Source organism: Panthera uncia, chromosome X, assembly GCF_023721935.1.
Source record: "Panthera uncia isolate 11264 chromosome X, Puncia_PCG_1.0, whole genome shotgun sequence".
NCBI lineage: Eukaryota > Metazoa > Chordata > Mammalia > Carnivora > Felidae > Panthera > Panthera uncia.
In genome coordinates this window covers 6,541,105-6,559,721 of record NC_064817.1, presented here as the reverse complement: position 1 = coordinate 6,559,721, position 18,617 = coordinate 6,541,105, and the positions used below count along the sequence as shown (strand labels likewise).

At 51.3% G+C, this 18,617-nt stretch overlaps 1 protein-coding gene across 1 annotated transcript in view; it reads right to left on the bottom strand.

Moving 5' to 3' along the window:
* Window positions 1-3,807: 3,807 nt before the first annotated feature.
* The window catches only part of CLCN4 (chloride voltage-gated channel 4), a 60,308-nt gene continuing 45,498 nt past the window's right edge, over window positions 3,808-18,617 (bottom strand). Inside the window, exons 11-13 of the mRNA XM_049643414.1 lie at window positions 17,971-18,369; window positions 10,712-10,928; window positions 3,808-4,293 (exon numbers count right to left, since the gene is read on the bottom strand). Of these exons, the coding sequence (XP_049499371.1) occupies window positions 4,203-4,293; window positions 10,712-10,928; window positions 17,971-18,369 (707 nt within the window). The 3' untranslated portion in view covers window positions 3,808-4,202. The remainder of the gene's footprint in view (window positions 4,294-10,711; window positions 10,929-17,970; window positions 18,370-18,617) is intronic.

Below are 18,617 nucleotides of genomic sequence, written 5' to 3'. Positions count from 1 at the left end.
TCCCAAAGTGATAGATAAAAAGCTTGAAAAGAATTACTAGACCGCTGCCCAACCTGTCCTCCCTAGCGTCTGTGCACAGGGCAGAAACACAGATGGCCTGGGGACAGCGGTCCTACCCCATCCTTGGAAATACACAGCGCCAAGTCTGAACTGTTACCTAGCTGTCACCCACCAGGCTAAGAGCAAGGGATTTTAGAGCTGACCAAACTGTTCCATCTGGGCACAAACACGCTGCAAAATCAGTATCTCTCCCATCTACAACTTGCTGCTTGAAGACTGTGCTCGTTTTATTTTTAAAAGGAAAGTTCAAACACTTAATTTTTAGTAAGGTGCCAACGTTTACACAGAGGGTTACAATTAAAAAAAAAAAAAAACACCACATTGCTCTGTGGTCGTTCCAACACCAAATGCGAACAGATCTCATAAAAGTCGCACGTAGGCTCATTCCCGGCACACCTAGGACGGCAAATAAATAGTTATTACTGCGTCAGCGAAAATGGAGTCTGGTTAATGTCCCCAAGTCACATATACATGCTCCCCCGTCGTGTAAATCATTTCAGAGGCTTGTGTTTCTCATCTTTTCCAGCTCGGCGTCTGATAAGGAGTCCTGAGCAGATCTGCACTTGTCGATAATCCAAAGTAACCAGTCCTCCCCTCAGTGAAACGAATTCCCCAGTTTCTGTGGCTTACCGGGGCCAAATCGAGATCTTACTGAGAGGTCTTCTCCTTTGTAAGGTCTTTGGGGAGTACCAAACAGAGAAAGTTGAGCTGGCCTGGTTCTGGGTAACAGCGAACACCGAGTATTGATTTGCTTCTAACACATTTACCTTTCCATAAATGCCACCCACGCACCTGCATTCCCGGGGGGGGGGGGTGCACCGAAACACGCAAGAAATTCATGTGTCCCTCTCGGGATGTTCTTTATGATGTCTGTCCTTCTACAACACGTTTCCTTACTAGTAGAGAGGGGGAGCAAGAAATAGGTTGAAGTGCTCCGTTAGAGAACTCCGTTTCTGTCCCGCATTTATGTTTCTTTACATAAAACACTGCTTCAGAAAGGATCCAGAAAGTTCTACAGAAGTCTAAAGGGTTTGGTTCTGGAAAAAGAAACAAACACACCGTTCTGAGAAATGTTTATTTTACTTCCACATCCCAGCTGTACTCTTCCCGCTCATCAGATCGCCAGATAGACAAGGTTCTACATTTGGCTACAGCAAATCCCTTCAGAATCCCGACCCGCGTACTTTTACAAGAAAGACTGACAAACAGCTCGGAAGCCTGCTCCCCCTGGAGTTTGTGTGAGAGCCCGGGGCCAGCAGGCGAGTGGACCGCACGGGGGACTTCGGGCTCCACGGGAGGAAGGCAACCAGCTCTGGCAGCCCCGCTGCAAACTCTCCCACCCTTGACCTTCACCTGCCTGTCTGACCATGGCCTTCTGTTGCCAAGAGCCTGAACCCCACAACAAATTAGAGGTTCAACTCATGAAGGAAAACAAGGCTATTTGCGTCAAAGTAACACTCCCAACTGTCTGCCGTGAATTTGCAGACCTCTTCTACACTAAGGCCTGGGAGGAGGACAGAGCACACCCCCCCCCCCCGCCCCGGCTTGGTGACCTTGGCCTGGAGTAAACTATCCCTTCATTCCTCTATGGCCTCATCTGGAGGAGGAAGTTCTGTGGTTTCACTGCCCTTTGGCTATCCGTTCACGGTTTTGTGTTCCCTTTTGAAGCTCCTTGTTTTAGCTGAAGGGGCTTTCTGGATTATACAAACCCAGGCTGTGACTAACACTCTTTCGGGAGGCCACGCAGGAGTGAGCGGGAACTACATGAAGCAATCTTTAAGACCTCGTAGGATTTCAAGTCCAGGAGAACCCAGCTTCACTTGCACACGCTCCATGGAAACCCCAGTAACAACACTACTATTGGGATCTGTGACTCGACACTTAACGTGCCGTGAACGGGACACCAAGATCAAATTCTCTAGTACCGACCAGTGTTTCCACACTGAAGTGGCTATTTGATATCATTCTGGAGGGGGCCAACCGATCACAGAAACAAATTTTCCAGTGTTTGTCAGCACGATCTGACTTCACTTTTTTGAACCCAGAGGACACAGCAGTACATTTTCTTGTATCAACCAGAAGTTTCACAGAAACCCGCTAGTCGCTAGGTTTTTATACAAGACGAGCATTTTTACGAGGGTTGAGAAACGATGGCTTCCGATTGGGAGTTCTAGGTCAGATCTGAGAGAAGGGGTGGGGAACCGCTCGGTGAGTGGGAGAATGTCTGGAGGGTGTGGCAAGAAAGAGAGTAAGGAGGACAGGGAGGACACCAACAGAGACATGATGATGGCATCCAATCCAGGGACAGTCTTCCCTCCCAAGGACCAGTCCCTCTTCCTTGTTAGAAGAATCCAAAGTTCATTCAGAGAGTACCAGGCCTCACTAAAACTTCCCCTTCCCACGCTCACGTGCAGCCAGGGGGAATCATGGGACCAAAGTCCGGCCAATGGACATCGGCTGGGCACCCGTGGGCAAGTTCTGCTTCCTGGGCACAGGCATCGTACCTTGCTACGTGTCTCCTCCTCCCGCTTCGTGCCTAGGAAGCCGACGGCCCGGCTGGCAGCCGGGTAACAGAGAGCCCGGCCTGTGACTGAGGCTACAAGCCAGAGGACGAAGGACAGCAGACGACAATAGCAAAGCGTACGGCTGCTGGGTGGTAATGAGGAGACACGCGAGAGTGCCCGACCCCCGGTTTCTCGTTCAGCTCGTCACTGTTCGCGGGATTTCTCTCTGGCCGCCAGACACACACCTGGCACGTCAGTATCCGAGACCGAGATCGCAAAGGGCGCGGGCCACTCGGTGAGAAGGGGGGAGCGGGGACACACGTGACAGGCTCCCGGGGGCGGACGTACTCACACCGGTGCCACAGCGGACCGGAACCGCAGCTCGGTTCCTTCTCACAGAAAGAGCCGAGTCCCGACTAAAGGGACAAATACACCGTTAAGTTCAACACGAAGGTGCCCAGTGCTCCAAGTGGCGGTCTCCAATTTAACTCTGCCCTTCTGCGCTCTGACTGCGAGCATGAAAGCGCGCGCTCAGACATTAGAGCCGGACGTTATGCATCCTACAGAGAAGATAATGGAACAGATTTAGAATCAATTTAGCATTTCTCTCGCAATCCATTTGGAGGAGTTCCCACTGAGACTTCGTATGCCTCACCCTCCCTGCAGCCGTATTTAATAAGAGCTGAGAGGAAAAATAAGTAGTAACACTGGGTGGCCGGCTTTGACTCTCACGTACGCTATCTGGAAATTGAAGCACGCTTACGGCAAGCTGGCAGCATACAGGATATGGCCCGTGGAAAATGCCGGACTGATCAATATTTAAGAATGCACAGGCCACGGCAATCAACAAGTGAGGTACATACAACAGGGACGCGAAACCATGAGCAGGTGCGTATACCCTCAAAATTGCGGCGGGTCCCTTCGTGCGGGAGGAAACACGCGTAGCACTAAACGCTCGAACAGTGAGTTCACGGTGTGGTCCCGAGATGCTGGTGTTGCACCGAGAAAGGGTTTCTCACAGTCAGCGGAGCAGAAGCCCCCGGATGTTGGTGCACAGACGGATGAGAGCAGGAGCAAGACAACGGGATGGTGACGAGTGAGCCCACTGGCATTCGTGCAGCTTTCACTCGGTTCACATTTAATTTCTTTTTCTTTTCCGACAAAGTAAGTGCAAACATCTTTAATCCAATTCAGTAAAATAGCAGCAACACTTCGGGAACCAATAAATAAAGATGCTGACAGGCCAATACCCCTTGGCCTCTTAGACTCAAAGCTTCCCAAACAGCCTTAAACAGAAGGGGCAAGCGTTTCTTGACTCAGCATTTGTGTTCTGTGTCCTTGTACAAACCACATCGTTTACACCCACCCACATGCTCCCACGGCAGTTAATAAACTCATTAAGAAACACAGCTGGAAACTCATAAGGGGTTAAAGCTATAAAATGCCTACTCGTGGATGTCTTTAAAAAACACACACACACACACACACACCAGGTTTTATCCTCCTTTCGTTCAAACAAAGCTTTTGTTTCCACTGCCCCTAGCGTATAATCGTTCATTAGGATAATAACATATCATTTGTTTATTTCTTTTAAAATGACACAGTTGGGTTTCTCTCAAAATAAATGCCACCTTGTTTCTAATTAAACATGATGGATTCAGGGTCCTGGTTTGCCATCTGGGCCATATGTCTCAAAACATCCTTTTTCGTGATGATGCCAAGAAGTCTCCTGGAGAAGAAACAAAATACAGAAAAGAGGTCAGCCTTACAATATTGACCCACGCATGTCCTAAACCCCAATGACTTTGCCACTTGGACACACAGAGACACTTCCCAGCTTCCCTTCAGTTGGGTGGGGGACAACTGAGTGGGCTCTGGCCAACGGCACGTAGGTAGAGAGGAGAGATGCCCCAATCGACGCCCATTATCAATGGACTCCAAAACCACTCAGCAAATGGTCACTGGAAAACAAAAAATTCCCGAAAGTATCCATCCACAGATGACGTACACAGAGAAGAATGTCTCTTTATAATGGAGGGCTCCAGCCGCCACCACCTCAGGAGATAGAGCTTATCACCAACAAGGTTGGAAAAGCTGACATTATGACGTCATCTACGGTGGCATATTGCCAGAAACTACTTATACCAAATCAAACCATGAGGAAGCAATCAAACAGATTCAGAATGTAAGACTACTGATTTGGATTCTTCAAAAAAAAAAAAAATCTATGTTATAAATAACAAACAAAAAGAGACAAGAGACTGTTCTAGACTAAAGACTAAAGAGGAAAAACAACCAAATGCAATGTGTGAAGCTTGAAGGAATTCTGGATTGAAATCTGATATGAATTGGATATTGAATGATACACTGAGTTATTGTTCATCTTGTATAATTATGGTTTAGTGGTTATATAAAAGAATTTCCTTAACTCTTAGAAGATGTATGCTTGTGGGGCACCTGGGTGGCTCAGTCGGTTAAGCACCCAACTTCAGCTCAGGTCATGATCTCACCGTTTGTGAGTTCCAGCCCCACGTCAGGATCTGTGCTGACAGCTCAGAGTCTGGAGCCTGCTGCGGATTATGGGTCTCCCTCTTTCTCTCTGCCCCTCCCCCACTTGTGCTCGCTCTCTCTCTCTCAAAAATAGATAAATAAACTTTAAGAAATGCTTTAAAAAAATGAAGAAGAAGATGTATGCTTGATTCGCAACTGCCAAATCTCGGAAGCACCCAAGATGGCCTCCTCAAGGTGATGGATACATAAACCGTGGTCCATCCAGACAGTGGGGTATTATTCAGCGCTGAAAAAAAATGATCTGTCAAGCCATGAAAAGCCATAGAAGAACTTTAAATGCACATCACTAAATGAAAGAAGCCAGTCTGAAAAGGCTACATACTGTGCGATTCCAACTCGATGACATTCTGGAAAAGTCAAAACTATGGAGACAGGAAAGAGATCAGCAGTTGCCAGGGCTTAGAGGGAAGGAAGGAGGGATGAAGAGGAGCACAGAGGACTTTCAGGGCAGTGAAACTACCCTGTAGGACACTATAAAGATACATGTCATTCTCCATTGATCAGAACGCACAGAATGTACAACAGCAAGGGTGAGCCCTAAACTACAGACCTTAGTTAACATGTCAATATCAGGTCACGGGAGGCAACAAACGTAACAAGTGCAAGACATTAACAAGGGAAATTGAAGGGATGAGAGGATATATGAGAACTGTGTACTTTATGCTCAGTTTTTCTGTAAACCCAAAACTGCTCTAATAAAAAATAGTCTGTTAATTAGGGGCGCCTGGGTGGCTCAGTCGGTTGAGCGTCCAACTTCGGCTCAGGTCATGATTTCGTGGTTCGTGGGTTCGAGCCCCGCGCCGGGCTCTGTGCTGACAGCTCAGAGCCTGGACCCTGCTTCAGATTCTGTGTCCCCCTCTCTTTCTCTCTGTGCCCCTCCCCGGCTCACAGTCTGTCTCTCTCTGTCTCCAAACTAAATAAACATTAAAAAATTTTTTTAATAAAAAAACAAAAATAGTTTTCTGGGGGCATCTAACTCAGTCAGTTAAGCATACTACTCTCGATTTCAGCTCAGGTCATGATGTCACCGTTTGTGAGTTCAAGCACTGCGTCGGGCTCTGTGCTGACAGCTCGGAGCCTAGAGCCTGCTTCACATTCCGTGTCTCCCTCTCTCTCTGTCCCTCCCCCGCTCACGCTCTGTCTCACTCTGTCTCTCAAAAATAAATAAATGTAACCAAAAAAATAGTCCATTAATTAAAGAAAACACCCTTGTGGGAGAAACGTGGTTGCCTGAAGGGAGAGGGGTGCTGGTGAAGAAGGATAAAGCCGGGAATTGTTTTCTGTCCCAGCTGTTTAGAGTCGCTTGGCTTCAACTGAGTTCAGAGATGACCTGAAATACATTTCTAAAATTTATCAGAACGCAGTAAAGCAAGATGCTGTTCTACTAAAGCCGCCCGGAGGACTTAGCTCGGGCCGCCGTAACAGCACCCCACAGATGAGGTGGCTCAACAACAGAAATGACTGTTCTCACGGTTCCCAAGACTAGAAGGCCCGGGTCAAGGTGGTGGCAGGTTTGGGGTCTCCGGAGGCCTCTCTCCTTGGCTTGCAGGCAGCCACCTTCCTGCCGTGTCCTCACAGCCCTGCTGCCTCTTCCTCTTCTTCTAAGGACGCCAGTCTTATCAGATTAGGGCCCCGGCCTCGCGCCTCACTCACCCTGACCTCTTAAGGACTCCATCTCCAAACACGGTCATGCTGCGGGTTAGGGCTTCAACATAGGAATCTGGGGGGATACAATTCAGTCCCCAGCCGTTCTTCCACTGCATTTAAAATCCAAAAGGGACAGGAAACAGGCGAGCAGCTTATGCCTACAATCGCCACTAGCAGAGGTGTGGTGGGAAGACAAACGGGAGGGGTGTGAGCAGTCGGGTCCGCAGAGACAGGGCGCCGACAGGGCGCTCGTCCGTCTGCGTGAGGCAGGGAGGGCTCTGCTGCTGGCGATCGCGAGCAGACCGTCCCTCAACCGACACCGCTCTTTTGTCCTCGGACGTTTTCTTTCTTTTCTTTTCTTAACATTTATTCATTTTTGAGAGACAGAGAGAGAGCACAAGTCGGGGAGGAGCAGACAGAGAGGGAGACACAGAATCCGAAGCCGGCTCCAGGCTCCGAGCTGTCGGCACAGAGCCCGACGCGGGGCCCGACGCCACGAACCGCGAGATCGTGACCTGAGCCGAAGTCGGTCGCTCAACCGACCGAGCCCCCCGGACGCCCCCGTCCTCGGACGTTTTCTACTTGAAAGCCTGGCTCAGGACATTCCCCTCTAGAACACCTGGGTAGTACCACCTGAACTGGAGTGTGTCCACATTCCCTAGTAGATGACAAACTCCCTGGCTTTATTAGTTTTCAGACACCTCTTGAGCTTTCTCCGGGTCTCAACCAGATGCTCAGTGAGATGGTGATTAAGGCAGTGTTGCTTTGAAAAAGTTTGACCTGCTCGTGTTTGCAGAGCGATAGGGATTCTATTCCACGGGCCCCTCCCTTATCCCCGAGGCCTGGTTCTGTTGCCCCACCTTCACCAGGGAGCGGGCCAGGCAGCCTCCCCTTAAAGCTCTGTAACTACAGCACCTCCAAGTCAAGCTGCTCACAACACTCCCGGGGACATGCGACTTCAGGAGCTGCCTCGGCCTCAGGCCTAAATTGTGCCTTGGCCTGCAACAGTAATCGCTGCGAAAGAAGAAAGCTCAACATCTACAAGAAGGAGGCAACATCAAACCCGGCGGAGATCATTAGTGGCGTGAAATGTCCTATTCGGCTAAAGTCAAGTGTTCAAACTTCCAGCCCCTTTGGGGAGTGGCCAATCTGTGACCGTGAACGTATGAGATGAGGGTAGCCGGGCTCTTCTGAGAAGGCCATCCGTCCAAGTCCCGGGGGCCCGCCTAGCAGACTCAGGGAAGGCGGACACAACGTCCCCTGCCCGCCTGCCCTTTCGATATCCTCTGGGGGGAAGACCCCACCCAAATGCAGTCTCCGCCACCGGAAGTTCCCAGACTCGGGCATTCTGGGGACAAAGACTTCGGTGGTTCCTGGTCTGGCTTCGAGACTACCTTGGACCCCCAGGCCCCGAGAAATCCTGCAGACGATGCAGGTCGACAGGGCGAGCTGGGGCTCTCCCCGCGAGCAGGGAAGGCACATGGTGACGGAATACATCAAAAACGCGAGCTGGCTCAAGACATGCCTGTCCTGGCTGAAAGCCCGAGGAGATGAAAGGCCCGCAAACAAGGATCCCTTGCCAGCAGTAACGTATCAGCATCTGTGTTTGTTTAAAATATGTAGAGCGAGAGAGAGTGCGATTTTGTTTTCTCGCAGAACATTCGGAGCCAATTTCGGCACCCAGATCTTCACAGGAAAACCTCATGGGGCTGCGTGAGGTGTGAGCGGGCGTTAAGGGCAGAATTTCCTGCCAGAACTGGAAATTCCACGATAACTGACATTGGATTATTATTTTAAAGGAAAAGAGAAACTGCTATGCACTTGAGACTCGGCGGGTGATCACAGTGGTATTTATGCCGAGCACTAGAAATTCAAGTATGTAGATGGGCTTCAGGGTTTTGCAAAGTGGAGTCCTGACCGGCAGCAGCACCGGGGAGCTTGCTGGAAATATATATTCGCAGGCCCCTCCCAGACCTAAGGGATCAGTCACTGCAGTGGACCCAACACTCCCGGTTTAACCTGGAGCTTGAATCCCCAGGGGGATTCTGCGATCCACCGAGTTCCTTTCAAATACACCAGCGGAAGTGATCTCTAGCCCCAAACGCGTATTTATTCCTTACTGATCGTCCCTCCTGTGTGCAAGACACCCGCCCTGGCTGCAGCCAGAGCTGAGGATGCTCGTCGCGTGGGCTGGGAATTCTCGGGGTCAGTGCGCACATACGGCCCCTCGTACAGCCCGACGCTGCTGTGGCCGGGACAGCAGGAAGGAAACGAGGGAACCAGGAGCACTCACGTGGCTATTCCCAGGCATCCAGTCCCCGGTCACTCAATTCCACGGCTGGTGACATTTTGGGCCAGTGACTCTTTGTTGCAACGGGGGCCGTCCCATGCCTCTACCCACTAAATGCCAGGAGCATCCCCTGTCCAGTTGTGACACCCAAAATCTTAGGGGGGAGCAAAATCGCCCTGGTCTAGAACCGTCGGGTCAAACTGGAGCATGGGCTCTGCAACGTAAACTACGTTAGGGAGTTAAGGCCCTGAGTGCACTTAGGGGCCAGAGTCTCCAGGACCCATGCCCCGGCTCTTCTCAGTCTACAGAGGAATAAGCCGGGCAGCCGACCCTATGCTCCAGGCCACCCTCACTCAGCCAATCTCGTCCCCCACCGAAGCTGCTGAAGCCGTGGGATTCGGGGAGCACCGCGGAGCCCAAAGAATGGCCCTCGAGGCGCCGCACCTCTCCCGCCATCATGAACCTTTGATCTTCGAAATGCCAGTTTCCCGGTCTGCGGTTACACAAAGCAAGAGGTACACCGCCGCCGCGGCAGAGACGATGCCACGGGGCCGCCAAATCTCTCAGCTCTACAGTAACCGTTGTTGTGAAAACGCGAGGTTGTTTTGAGCAGACTGCTATATTAGGGAACAATTTGAGCAATTTGAGCACGATGTGAACTCCACATTTGCATGTGGGTGATTTCATCCGGGAGACGTTCCAGGTGCGTGCAGAAAACTGCACCCAGCTGAAGCCAGGGGCACAGGAATACAGGCCACCCTTGAACAACACGGGTTTGGGCTGCTGAGGTCCACTTATATGCGGATTTGTTTCAAGAAGTACAGTGCGGTACTATAAACGTTGGGTCTCTTCCCTAGGATTTTCTTACTGACGCTTTCTCTGGCTTACTTACCGTAAGAACACGGTATATAATACATAGAACAGACAAAATACGTGTTAATCGACTGTTTACGTTATCGGTGTGGCTTCGGGTCAACGGCAGGCTCTCGGTAGCTACGGTTCTGGGGATTCAAAAGTTCTACGTGATCTCTGACCGCGTGGGAATTTGGCGCCCCCAGCCCGGTGTCGTGCGAGGTCCGACTGTACAGCGCTCGCAAGCTGCAGCCCTCACGACACCTACGTCTACAAAACAAGTCGTCTTCAAGGTAAAGTGCTACCGTTGTTGTAGTATTTGTGTTTTCCTGACCATCTAACGTGCAAAAGCCGTGCTACTTTTTTTGTATCAGGTTCCCATCGTGTGTGCGTGCGCATGCGTCACCGTGGCGTGTTGCACACACAACCCTGTTTTTCTCATCAGCCCGTGCTTCGTAGCTCCCTGCACGGGGGCCTGGGCTGCGAGGAATGCGCTCCTCCCCCTTCTGACCGACCTTCAGCCTCAGGCCAGACGGCCCCCCCGCCCCCCCCCCACCAAAGCCTCTCGCACCTTCCCGGGCCCCGCGCCAAGCTCCCAAAGCTCCCGGTCACGGTCAGGTCCTGCTCGGCGCGCTCGCTTGCCGCAGCTTCCCGACGCCCTGTCCCAAGTACCCGTCCGCCCCGGGGCAACGTCGAGGCCCTGCACGGCCGTGGCCGTGTCTCATTCCTCTTGTTCTCAGAGTGCGGCCCCAGCACACAGCCCGTCCGCGCCTGTCCGGCCACTCACCCGCTGCGCGTCACCAGGCACTGCCGGAGCCCCAGTTTCCGGAAGATGTCCACCACCGTCTCCATGGGGGTATGGTCCGTGACCGTGAACGGGCTGAGGTTTAGGACGCGCCGCAGCTTCAGCGGGTGCGGGCTGTTGGCCGGCAGCTCGGGCGGCTCCTCCGTGAAGTACATGATGGAGTTGCTCACGATGCCCTCCTGCCTCTGTCTGGCATTCTCTGCAATGGGCGAGCGGGAACGATAAGCCACACGAGGGCCCGTGCTTAGCAACTCCGTCGGCCCCGCACCCGCACCGACACACGTCTGCCCTCCATCCACATCCTAGACCCCCACAGGGAAGGGGTTCAGAGGGCGAACGCCACATTCCTAAGGAGGGGCTGCAGCCAAACATCTGTAAAATCGGCATCTCTCTGAAGCGAGCGCCCTACGAGGGTCCCCACGCTGTGACCTGATCGTGCACTGCCAAAGTCTCGACACGCGGGCTTGAGCAGGGTGGCTTCTTGGGGAGAACGTGCTGCCTCCTCCCGGCCTCCAGGGCCCTCCACCCTTGCTTTCCTAACAGTCCCTCACCTCATCATGGGCCCAGGTTGGACGTGACAAGAAGCCTTGCTGAGCTGCCCGACGACCCTAATAAGTTGGGGTTTTTTTCTTACAAACTAACTTTTAACTGGCCCAAGTGGCATTACGAATCCTGAGAGGAACAAAAACCATAGGACCGTCCTAGGCTCCCAGCCCAGAAATGCAGCTCAATCCCAAATATGACCCTTGGGACCAAAGAAATAACCCCAGAAAAGCCACCTTCCCCCCACCTCTCGGATCTCCTCTCTTAAAAACGGACCGTGTTGGGGATTCCTCAAAGAAAGATGGTAAAACTGTGATGGTAACAATTAGCCTCTTTCTATCTGTAGGCAAGGCCACGCGAAAGCCAGCTGAAGAGAAGCAGGGTAACAGGAACTCGTTAGAAACACAGCTTTCTGCAGCACTAGAAGCCCAGGCTATTTTAAGTCACACATGAAATAAATCCATCGGTCTCAAGATATTTCTCCAAGGCGATTTTCCTTCTGTTGGAATTTTAATCTTTCTTTTGGTTCATGGGAAAAGGTTAGGAAAAATGTAGTGTGAGGCCTGCCTTAAAATGGATCCTGGTTTCGATAATACATTTCTTGCCTTCTCAAAGACTACTATTCACCTATATTGTTCTTTGAAAAATAAAATTCTAACTGCCTGCTCTCAGGCCATTTATTGCAATAGTACTCTAATGGAAAACTGGCAGCATTCGGGGTCAGGCTGAGTTTGAAAAGGGGTCTCTGTTCAAAAGAGGAACAGAGGGCCCCCTGGGCAAATGCCGGCACATGATGTCACATCACGCACACTGCACCTTTCTCTCCTCCATCAAGATGGTTCCGGCCGGAGGCACTGAGGTGAGGATACAACGGTCAGCACGGACTCGGGCTCACTTTCACAGACCGACCAAGTCTCTGAAAGGCCCACGTGACAAGAACGCCACCTACTCCAACAGTCAGGTTGACTGGGTCGAGGATGGATCCTTCTCAGCACTGGATCAAGCCACAAACCTCAGTCGAGAACTGAACACGTGATTCGCTGAACCCCTTGTAAGACCCAATACGACTTCGTGAGCTGTCCAGTCCACTTGTTGAAATGAATACCCACCCTGTAGATTTCCTCTGAATCTCCCGATCGGGTTAGAAGCCCTGATTCTAATAGCAGCTAGTTCAGTGATTTCTGGCTCACCAGTACATTCCCAGTGCCTGGACGATGCCTGGTATCCAGCAGGCACGAAACAGATATCCGCCAAACGCACGCATCACTAAGCGAATGAATGAGTGAGTAGGTCTCCTGAGTGTCTGGCGGACGCGGGTCCCATGTAGAACCATGTAGAATCCAGCCCATCCCATGTAGAACCGCCATGTAGAACCCAGCCCATCCCACGTAGGAGGTGCTGCGAAGGAAAGCCCACGAACGAGAATCAAAGGCGTCGGCCAGCGTCCGAGCCGGAGACGTGAGCTATGCTCCCTGTCACTCTAAGAGTGGCGACTGCCGCTCTCTCCGGAAGGGTCTGTCAGGCCACTCTGGAATTCTGTTATCGGGACTTATCTCAATGTTCAGACTTTGGGGGCGGGGGTGCTCTGGCCAGTAACAGAAGAAACCAGCAGGAAAGCTTTTTGCATCGTTCTGCTGGGGGGAGCCATCTACTCCCGGCTCAGATAAGAAATCTTCACCGGTCACCAAGATGCCTACAACAAACTTCACGTTGTGCGCTCACAGGGGGCACAGCCTGGCTACTGCCATCCCCGCCCTGCCGGCTCCCAGAGCTGTTCCAGTACATGGCGTGTGCACGAGAAATAGTCCCCGTGGGAAAGCTTAAACCAACTTCCCGCCCAGGGGATGATCCCGTGCTACCAAGAGTGTAGACTCCCAGACCCCAGGGAGCCATGAAGACTCGTGTCGGAAAAAAAAAAAACAAAGCAAAACCAAACAAAAAAAGCCCCAGGTTTACACATGTAAAAGACCTAAAAGACAAGAAGGAAATGCACTAAACATTATTAACCATGGCTTTCCATGGTCTTGAGAAAGTGGGTATCTTTTTTTTCCCCTTTTACTTCTGATTTCCCCAATATTCTATGAGTATGTATTACTTTTAAAAATAAAAATGTAATAGAGGCATCTGGGCGGCTCAGTCAGTTGAGCATCTGACTTAGGCTCGGGTCATGATCTCACGGTTCGGGAGTTCGAGCCCGGCGTCGGGCTCTGTGCTGACAGCTGGGAGCCTGGAGCCTGCTTCCGATTCTGTGTCTCCCTCTCTCTCTGCCCCTCCCCTGCTCGTGCTCTGTCTCTCTCTCAAAAACAAATAAACATTAAAAAAAATTTAATAAAAAAATAAAAATGTAATAAACTCCATTTTTAGTTGTTTTAAAGATCACTTAAACTGTTCTTAATAAAGAAGATTTGTTATGTATTCTACCGGAACTAGTGTCAGTGGCCACCGCTCCTGAAAAATGAGGTACATTTTGTGAGTACTTGCTAAGGCTATTCAACTTGACATTCCATTTTCTAGCAGAAAATACCATGACAATGCCAAGTACAGATAAGAGTGCTGGTAAAGTATCATGTGGAATTTAAGATACCAAACAGATGAACGTAAGGGAAAGGAAGCAAAAATAATATAAAAACAGGGAGGGGGACAAGACATAAGAGACTTTTTTTATTTTTTTAATGTTTATTTTTGAAAGAGAGAGAGACACACAGAGCACAAGTGGGGGAGGGGCAGAGAGAGAGGCAGACACAGAATCCGAAGCGGGCTCCAGGCTCCGAGCTGTCGGCACAGAGCGCGACGTGGGGCTCGAACCCACAAACTGTGAGATCCTGACCTGAGCCTAAGTAGGACGCTTAACTGACTGAGCCACCCCAGCGCCCCCATGAGAGATGTTTAAATATAGAGAACACACTGAGGGTTGCTGGAGGGGTTGTGGGTGGGAAGATGGACTAAATGGATGAGGGGCACTGAGGAGAAAGCTTGTTGGGATCAGCACTGGGTGTTATACGTTGGGGATGAACCACTGGATTCTGCTCCTGAACTCATTACTGCACTATATGCTAACTTGGATGTACATTTTAAAAAAATAAAAAATAAAAAATAGGGTGCTGGTAAATTTCACAAACTATGACAGACCGAGAAATTTCAAGACTGGAAATAATCATATATTCAGTAGGCTATTATCATGGCTCCACAGCAACGGTTCTCAACGGGGAGCAATGCTGCCCCCACCCTTAGGGGACGTTTGGAAATATCTGGAGACATTTTTGGTCCTCGTAACCGGGGGATGGTGTTGCCACCAGCACCCAGTGATGGGAGACCAAGGGGGCTGCTAAACGTCACTCGGTGCCCAGGACAAGCCCTCACACAAAAGAATGATCCGGCTCCAGATGTCAATGGTGTTAAGGTTGAGAAGCTCTACTTTAGAGTAACATGTTTTTAGAGAGATAATACTCGACCATCCCGTTCATCAAAAATGCTCCCATATGACAGATGTAATTAACTCGAAAGGTTAAAATGGAAAACTGAAAGCAACCGGAGTGGTGGCCAGTACAAAGATGGGATTACAAAAAAACTATCTCGAAGAAAAAGCAGAGGATGTTATGATAAGTTACAGTTTGCCGCGGCATGGAGAAGTCCCTCTGTACATGTGTGTTAGGCCCAGCAGAAAGCAGATGATACCGCCGCTCTCCGTGGCCTATTCCAATCATCAACAGCCCTCCCAGGAAGAAACCGCTTTATCCCTAAATAGCCCTTCCAACAGATCTGACACTTGGTTCGGTTCTGGCCGTAGATCCCTTTCTGTAAGTAAGCATCTTCCACATGCTAGAGAATCATCATTAAATCATCCACCAGATGAAAAAAAGGAGCGTTCCCTTAACTCTTGCCTGTGACTCCAACTTTCCATCCCTTTAATCATCTTTGCGGCTTCCCGCTGAGTCCTCTCTGAACCCGTCCTCACCTAATTGCAGAATTCGAGACTAGAAGAGTCTGAGCCCTGCTGAGCACAGAAAGAGCCTCATATTTGCAAATGGCACTGAAAGGCAAAGTCCCATTTACTGGGAATTTGAACGAGGGTCACACACGGCCCCATGTGTCAGTATGTGATGGGGGAAGTGGGCCATGTGTCCGACGCGGGGCTAACGAATCGCTCTTTTAACAAGGACGACGGCTATGGTTCGGCATTCCAGAGATGTTTGAAAATAACAAAACGTTTTCAGCTTCGTGTGAGCAGCTGCTATGATTTTAACAGGATACGTAAGAAAAATCCTCATTTGCCTCAGTTAGCGTTCTTACACAGGCTGTCTGGGATCTACCTGTCTAGAATCTCTGCTAATTCCCCTGCAAATGAAACCGGCATGAGACAGTCACTAGCGAAATGCTAAAGTCCTACTTCTATCTTCATGAAAGGTCACATAATTCTGCAAATACCGGTCACATATTTCTCCACCTGAGTACAGGGACTCCTCTGTTTCCACAGATCGGGAAAACAGTTTTTCTGATTGCTCAGAGCGAAACACTCCTCGCCTTTCCACAAACCATGTAAACAGCAGCTTCTATACTATTACCGGTCTGATTGAAAGCATACAGGTATTATTTACCCGGCGTGTTGCCTCTTCAGACATTCCAAACATAGCTTCTAAGAGAGCGCTCCGTCGGCAAGCTTAAATTTCTTCTCTAACCGGTTGATGACAATTACCGCTTCCCACTTGATTACGGTAATGGCTTTCAGCGAAATTAGTAAGCTGTCTCTTAGCAGGTGTGCCTGGAGCTACACAATAGGTAATGGAGCCGGTGACATTTATTACTTTAGTTTTTAAATTTCAACCTTTGTTTAAAAGATTTGAGGGACTGAATGGATTTTTAAAGGCTGCTGATTACATTATTTTAAAACAAACCCTACCTTACTTATACAGCTTAAAACAGATCCCGTTATCTATAAGGCAATATTTACGCCCAAAGGCACCTACCTGTTAAGCGACAGGACCTATAATAAAGAGAAGCATCACTGAGCACGTAAGCACAAATTAAAGGACACGGCTTATCGAAACTTATTTTTATAAAGCCTTTGGCGAAGATACCTTAAAGCTATTTTGTTAACGTTTATTTATTTTTGAGAGAGAGAGAAGACACGCGTGCATGTGGAGGAGAGGCAGAGAGAGAATCCGAAGCAGGCTCTGTGCCCTCAGTGCAGACTCCGATGGGGAACTCGAACTCACGACCCCGAACCCTGAGATCGCGACCTGAGCTGAAGTCTGACTTAACCCACAGGGCCACCCAGGCGCTCCTAAAGATATTTTAAAAGCTATTTAACATCACAAAGAGATTTTAGAAACTCAAAAGGAGCCGCAGAGATAGTTAACCAAGGGCAGGGAAAAGCAAAGGGTCATCTGGCGGAGGTGTGTTCCCAGTGGGCGTTCTGCAACCCGACCGCGCCAGTCCCCCTGGAGAACTGAGGTACGCTGGAAGACAGGGTACGTGGTAAAGTCATCAAGTGTCCACAGGGGCCGTGCCTCGGGCCCACCGTGGGCTGCCGGAACCAGGAGCAGATCATGGGAGCAGGCGTGCTGAGCCAGACGGCACTTGTACTGGCCACATGCCACGGGTGGGACCCCACCCCGAGGGGGCCTCCAAGCTCACTGTCCTCCTTCTTAGGTCTCCACGCGCCTCACACCCAGACCTTTCTCTTGGGAATCCTTCTACCTCCCGCCCCCCTTTCCGTGCAGGCACCCCCAGGCTGACGTGCCCGCAGGCTTGCTTCTCGGACCTATGGGTCTCTGGCACCGCTCCCCCCGCCCCCCCGCCCCGCCCCCGGGCGTCATCCACTCACTCCTCTCCCAACTCCACAGCCTGCCCCTCAGCCCAGCAGAGTTCACTTAGCGCACAGGGAGGAAGAGCACCACGGGGAACTGACCCACGAGGCTCTTGAACTAGTGGAATGGGACATAATGCCACCAAGCAAAGTGAAGGGCTTGTGTGGTGCCCGGCGGGGGGGCGGGGGGGCGGGGGGGGGCGTCTGAGACAAAGAACTCACCAAGGAAGTCGGTAAGCCCGCCTGAAAGCCTGTGTCCCAGACCAGCTTGCCTGGGGCCGGGCCGGGCTCTCACACCTCAGTCCTCGCCCGGCTCTACCTGACAACTCCCCTAAAAGAGGCGGCAGCCGCAGCCGGCCACCTAGCAGCAGTGGGCCCCTCGGCTGCGTGCAAACGCGGCGCTCATTTTCCAGCCAAGCACGTCTCTCCCTAGGCGTCGTCCCTGCCAGTGGGACCTGAGGACCAGCAGCATCAGCATTAACCAGGAGCTTGGGAGAAATGGGGGTGGGGGTGGGGCCTGGGTGGCTCAGTCGCTCGGGCATCCGCCCCTCGATTTCGGCTCAGGTCACACCCACGTCGGGCTCTGTGCTGAGCGTGGGGCCTGCCTGGGATCATCGCTCTCTCTCTCTCCCTCTGCCCCTCTCCCCCGATCGCACGCTCTCTCTCTCTCAAATTAAAAAAATATATACGCAGAATCTTGGGCCCCACCCCAAATCTACTGAATTGGAATCTGCATTTCCACCAGATGCCCAGGGGATGTGAATGCGAAATGCCCAGAGCCCCTGGCTTCGAGCCCTCCGGCCTCTGCACTCTATCTCCTTTGAGAATTCAGGGGCTACAGAGACCACCGTTCCCCTCTGAGTACATCACGAGCTCCCCTCTCTTTACTCACTTATTGCAAGAATCAGCTCCCTCCTCTGGGCAAATCCGATGAGGCGCTCGGAGTCCCTGGAGACCACCACCGGGAAGCCGTTGTAGTCGGTCTCCTTGATGAGCGTCTCCACGTCCTCCACGGTCATGCTGTCCTGGGTGAGCACGGACAGAGGCGGCTCTCCGCGCCGTGGCCGCATGACGTCAGTGGCCAGCGTGCGATGGGTGAACTCATCCTTCACGTCCAGAAACGGGTACCCGTTTAAGTGGATATGAGCCTCGTAGATGCCTTCTTTCCCAAAGGCATCGGCCACCCACTTGCTGGTCACGGCTGCCGCCATCAAGGGCACAATGTACTCTAGGCCACCCGTTAATTCAAACATGATGACCACCAACGACACCGTCATCCTGGTAACCCCGCCTGCAACCAAAGAGAGGAGTACAGTTCTGAAAGCCCATCTCCGGGCCCTCACGAGGGCATGAACTATGGAAATGGACAAGCTGGCTATAAATGCTCCTGACACCTGTTCTGAAGAGACGGTCGTCCAGGTTGCCCATGGCGGGCCTCTGCAACGGAGGCCAGGCTGTCAAATGCGGCCTTACCTCAGGGAGCCGTAAGTCACTTCTGACGGGGGGGGGGGGGGGGGGGGGGGGGGGGGGGGGGGGGGT